The following is a 5,562-nucleotide window of genomic DNA, read 5'->3' on the forward strand; positions in this document are numbered from 1 at the left end:
CAGTGAAACACCTAGAGGGATTTTAAAAACAGTTAAACTTAAATCCCCGAAGATCTTTTTAAATCCTTTAAACATTCCTTCGAATCTTTTTAAATATTCTAAAACAATATCGATCCTGTAATCCTTCAAAAATTTCCGAAAATCTAGAAAATTCTTCAAAAAGGTATGGAATTTGTAAATATTATTCGAGTTTTCGAGTAATACGGATATCCGCATATATAGAATTTTTAAATCTTGAGAAAGTGGTCTCAAAAATATATACATACAAAACAGCTGGCAGAAACATTCGCAAAAACTTGTTTTTCGGATTCAGGGGGTCTTAAAACATGGAAATTTGACAAAAACGGGGCAAGGGGGGATTCAATTTTTCAGAAATCTAATACCTTCTCTGATGAAAATGTAAGAATGTCTAGTAACAGAGAAATTACTAGAATCTTATTTTTGTTTTTAGAAGGCGCACCCGAATATTTGTATTGAGAATTTGACTGCTAAAAAGAAACTTATCGCGCGTATAGTGCGCGAATTATGATTGCTAGTGAAATATAATGTGAAATAATGAATTTTGAGTTGGCATTTGCTATTCTAATATTTAACCATAAATCCTAAATTATTCATGTTTCAGTCGCTGATCCTGCACCACTGAAAGAAGCCTAGACACAATGTGCTGTGGAGTTGAAACTGTGCACATAAAGTTCCGCGAAGTCATTTTCAGATTAAATGAAAGTGATAAAGAAAATCGAAGCTGATAAATCTAGAAACTGAAAACCGATAAATTTCGAGGCGCAAAGTGGTCCTTAAAAGAGTGCCAAGAGAGGGAAGAATGAATGACCTGTGTTACCAGAGAAAAATAATTATTAATTTGGAGGATCGAGAGCCGCGCGTCGCGAAGTTCTCTTAGCAAAACGACAGATAATAGCTCGGAAAAATAACCGAGCCAGGATGATGGAACATTATAAGCAAACTATCTTGCTGGCTCCAGTACTGAGCAACAGTAGCTGCTGGCGGCCTGGTTCCTCGGAGATGTCCTGGACCGGGCCTGGACCAGGGGAGTTGCTACGCGCGGCCTTGATTCTTCTTCTCAGCCTTGGCATCCTTTTCGCTAATCTTCTTGTTATTTGTGTCATCAATAGTCGTCGTTACACTAAATACATCCATGCTCAGGTAAGAACGAAATTCATTATTTTTCATTCATTATACAGAGACAAAAGAAAATAATTGTTTAGATAACGTCAGGCTTTTTAGAAAATGATCCTTTTCGTCATTTTTTTAAAAACGATATAAGTCGCGAATCTGATGTACTAATAACTTCTAGTAAGCGGTTTTTGCTGCTGATAACTGGTAAAAAATGATAAGAGAGATGGTGAGCGCATAAAAGACCTGCTACCTCTCAAGATAGGTGACGGAAATAGTTTTTTCGATATACTCACCTTAAAACACAAGATTCAATCGTTAATTTAAGCCGGACAAGAAGTTTCTATGACGACAGATTCGCATCGTAGGTTTTTTTTTTAGCCAAAAAGGATAATTTTTTCCAAAAATCTGACGTGATTGAGCAAATCTGATACTATATTCAAATTCAGGAATCTCAGAAACATATAGGTATAGTGGTCCAGTTCACTGCATATGACACAGTTTTTGGGTACCTGTGTTATTTTATTTTATCACTTTTAAGGATCTTCACCACGTACACCCCATTTCAAAATAAGGCAGCCTTCAAAAGTATATTGGGTTGCAAGCGAAAAAATTAGGAAGCTCCACACGAATGTGAAGTTAACAGTAGGAGCCAGAAACGGATCGAATTGACCCTGCCACGCTCGGAAAAATTCTCACGAACATGCTAATATGCTCCAGAATATGCTCGAGAATATGCTCAGCCTTTATGTGCGTTGCGAATTTAATGAGCATTTATAAGCTTTTTGAATTTGGATGCAAAATTTTAAACCTAATAAATGAATTTTTAAAAATAAAATCATTAATTTTAAACGAAAAATATGAATTTTTAACCAAATTAGGCAAATGCACTAGTAATCGTTACCTTAAGCCAAATTAGAAATTAAAGATGCTTGTAATCGTATTTAAAACTCACTTCTTATTTTCACAAAGGGCTTAACCGATTAAAGCAGTTAGATAAAAACTCCATTTTGATCACTTAACATGATATTTGATTGGAGTCCATTTTTATTCACAATTGAAATTCAAATTATGCAAATACGTTAGTTATCGTCTGGAACGTAACCAAGTTATAAAAAGAGAAAAAATACTAATTTGATATAAAAACATTTAAACTTACCTAAAATCACACTTTTTATAACTCGCGGCATGAACGAGTCTTGTTATACGAAAAATGCTGGCCCATCTGACGATAACTAATGCAGTGACATAAATTTTTATGTAAAAAATATCAAATTTCAATCAGAAATAGGAGAACTAATTTATTGTTAAAACAATCAATTTTTAACAAAAAAGATATTTTTTCAATAAAACATAAAAATGTGCAAATAAAAATATAAACTTACAGACCAAAACTAGAATAGTTACATCTTCAGTTAAAAACATCAAGTTTCAATTTAAAAAAAAAGATTTTTCCCGTGAAGAAATTAATTTTCAATGACAGTAATGAATTTTCACACAAAAATATGAATTTTCAACCCAAAAGATGAATTTTCTATAAAAAGGAAAAGCCTATTTTAACTAAATATTTTTTTCAATCAAATAAATACATTCTTAAACAAAAATAGAATAATTAAATTTTTTACAAAACAGAAGATTTTTTAACGAAAGCGATTACATTTCTATCAAAAACGTAAATTTTCCGTTTCAATTATCTTCAACTAATCTTCAACAAAAAAAACTAATTTTTAACCAAATACATGAATTTTCAACTAAAAAGATAAAGTTTCTACTAAAAATCAAATAATCAAATAATCAAATTTTCAGTTCGTAAAATAAATTTTCATGTGGGAAATAAACGATTTTTCAACAAAATGGTTCAATTTTCAACCACATAAATTAATTTTCAATTAAAAAGATAGAGGTTTAACTGAAGAGAGTACTCTTTCACCAAAAAGACTGATTTTCAACAAATAGTTGAATTTTAGAGATTTGTGACAGGGTGGGAGGACTGTGTTGACGGATTGGTTGTAGGAGGGTTGGGTAGCGACAAAGAAAGGCGAGACAGGTACCAGACAGCGACGGTAGATAGAGGCAGGTAAGTATAGAAGGCGTAGGTTCAATAGTTTCATAGGTTCAATAGAAGCATCTATCAAAAGAAAGAGAGGGGAAAGGGAAAGCAGTGAAGAGAAGGAAGATATCGGTGCGAGAGTACAATATCAGAAAATGTTTAGATCGCCGCCGGAAAAGCTGAGTTTGGTACGGAAAAACTATAATAGTAAGGCTGCTGACGGTAGAGGAGATGAAAGAGGAAAGACTAAAGGAAATTCGAGAAGTGATGATAGAGGTAATGTAGATTTATGAAGAAAATCAGGAGAAAAGGGGAGAGGAATTAAAAAAGGAGATTAGGCGGGAAATGGCTGAAGTTAAAAAAGAAATAAAAAAATGAGAAGAAATCAGGGAAAAGTTAAAAAAGAGGATGCAGTCATTGGAGCAAAAACTTGAGAAGCAGGAAGAAGATAATAATAAAAAGGTAGAGGAGATGCGAGGTAGGATGAAGAAACTTGAAAGCTCGAACGGGGATTGTGGTGGGGCCGATAGTGGGAATAAGGAGATGGAAAGTCTGAGAAAAATAGAACAAAGAACAGAAAGGAAAGAGAGAGGAGAAATAAAATTAAACATAGTGATAAAGGGTATTCGATTTGAGGGGAAAGAGCTGAAGGAAGGGGTATAGAGGATGATTTGACATGGGTAGAAAGGAAGATTCAGTATAAATTAAGGAAAATACCGGAAGAGGAAAGAAAGAGGAAGTGAAAGAGAACATGGGTTAAGTATGGGAGAATTCAGGTAGATGGAGTATGGTGAGATTGCAACGAAGAAAGGGAACAGATAATAGAAATGAGGTGCAGGCAAACTAGAAGAGGAAGAAACGGGAGATAAGAAAATAAGAAACAGTAAGAAGGAAAAAATGATGGGAAACGAAAGTAGGGAAGAATGGAAGATTTGTTACTGGAATGTAGCAGGATTGGAGAGAAAGGATAGGGAGGTTATGAGAAATTTGACACAATGGGATGCAGTCATAATGATGGAGACGTGGCTAGATGAAAAAGGATGGGAAAGAGTAAGAGGAAGGTTACCAAGAGGTTACAAATGGCAAGTGCAAAATGCAAAGAGGAAGAATAAAAAGGGCAGAGCAATGGGAGGAATAGTGATGGGAGTAAGGAATGAATGTATAACAGGGAAAGATAAAAAAAGAAGTGAAAAAAAGAAGGATTTATAGTAGAACAGGCAATGATGGGAGAGAGAAGTGGAAGGTAGTGGGGATTTATGTGAATGGTGATATGCAGGAGAAAGCAAAGGAGATTAAAGAAATGATTGAAGAAAATAAAGAAGAGATTAGGCTGATAATAGGTGGGGATTTCAATGTGAGAACAGGAGACAGAGGAGGAAGGGAATGGGGAGAAGAGAGAGGAAGAAAATCCAAAGAAAGGAAAAAAGTTGTTGAAGAGCTTGGAGGAGTTGGGATGGTATATCTTAAACGGAAATATAGAAGGGGATGAAGAGAGAAGGTTAAGAAACTAAAGGTAGGTGAATATATTGATTCGGATCACTTTTCCATAATAGTGACACTAGAGGGACAAAAAAGCAATAGCAATATGAGTAAAAGGGGAGCAAATGTAAAAAGTGTAGGAAAAGGGGATTGGTCAAGGGAAGGAAAAGTACAGTTTAGAGAAAAAATAAGAAATATCAAAATGGGAGAGGGAAATGTGGACGAGGAGATGGGAAAAAAGATAGGAGAAATAAAAATTGGATTGGAGTGCACAAACAAAAATGAAGTTGGTAAAGGGGCGAATGGAAGTGGATGCGATAAGGATTGCACAGAGAAAAAAAGGAGGTCAGAAAGGAACTAAGAAAGTGAAGAAAAGAAAAGAGTAATGGGGAAGAATATAGGAAAAAATAAAGAGTATACTGAGTTGTGTTATCAAAAGAAAGAGGAAAAGAATAAAAGGTTTGAGGAAGAGGCGGAGAATGCTTATACAGAAGAAGAGGTATGGAAGGTAGTAAATAGAAAAAAAAGAAGAGAAAGAGTAAACCAAGATATTCAAATGTTAGAATGGAAGAAATATTTTTTGGATTTGCTAGGAGGAGTAGAGAGAAAAGTTATAAAGGGAGGAAAATATGGTAGAGAAAGAGATGAGGAAGAGGACATTTCAAGGGAAGAAATACTTGAGGTTTTAGGAATAATGAAGGATGGAAAGGCACCTGTTATAGATGAGATTCCAAATAAAGTATGGAAATACGGAAGGGAAGGACTAGAGGAATGGGCGTAGATAATGTGTAATAGAGTATGGAGAGGAGAGGAGTGGCCAGAGTTATAGAAAGAAGGAGTAGTTATACCAATAGTAAAGAAAGTCAAGAGAGAGGAGTTTAAAGATTATAGGGGGGGGGGGG

General features: G+C 34.8%; 1 protein-coding gene across 1 annotated transcript in view; it reads left to right on the forward strand.

Annotated features, from left to right (window-relative positions):
* Positions 1-898: 898 nt before the first annotated feature.
* Positions 899-5,562, forward strand: part of LOC117174699 (trace amine-associated receptor 9) — a 123,951-nt gene continuing 119,287 nt past the window's right edge. Inside the window, exon 1 of the mRNA XM_033364007.1 lies at positions 899-1,161. Within this exon, the coding sequence (XP_033219898.1) occupies positions 940-1,161 (222 nt within the window). The 5' untranslated portion in view covers positions 899-939. The remainder of the gene's footprint in view (positions 1,162-5,562) is intronic.

The sequence above is a fragment of the Belonocnema kinseyi genome, chromosome 6 (assembly GCF_010883055.1).
Source record: "Belonocnema kinseyi isolate 2016_QV_RU_SX_M_011 chromosome 6, B_treatae_v1, whole genome shotgun sequence".
Classification (NCBI taxonomy): Eukaryota; Metazoa; Arthropoda; class Insecta; order Hymenoptera; family Cynipidae; genus Belonocnema; species Belonocnema kinseyi.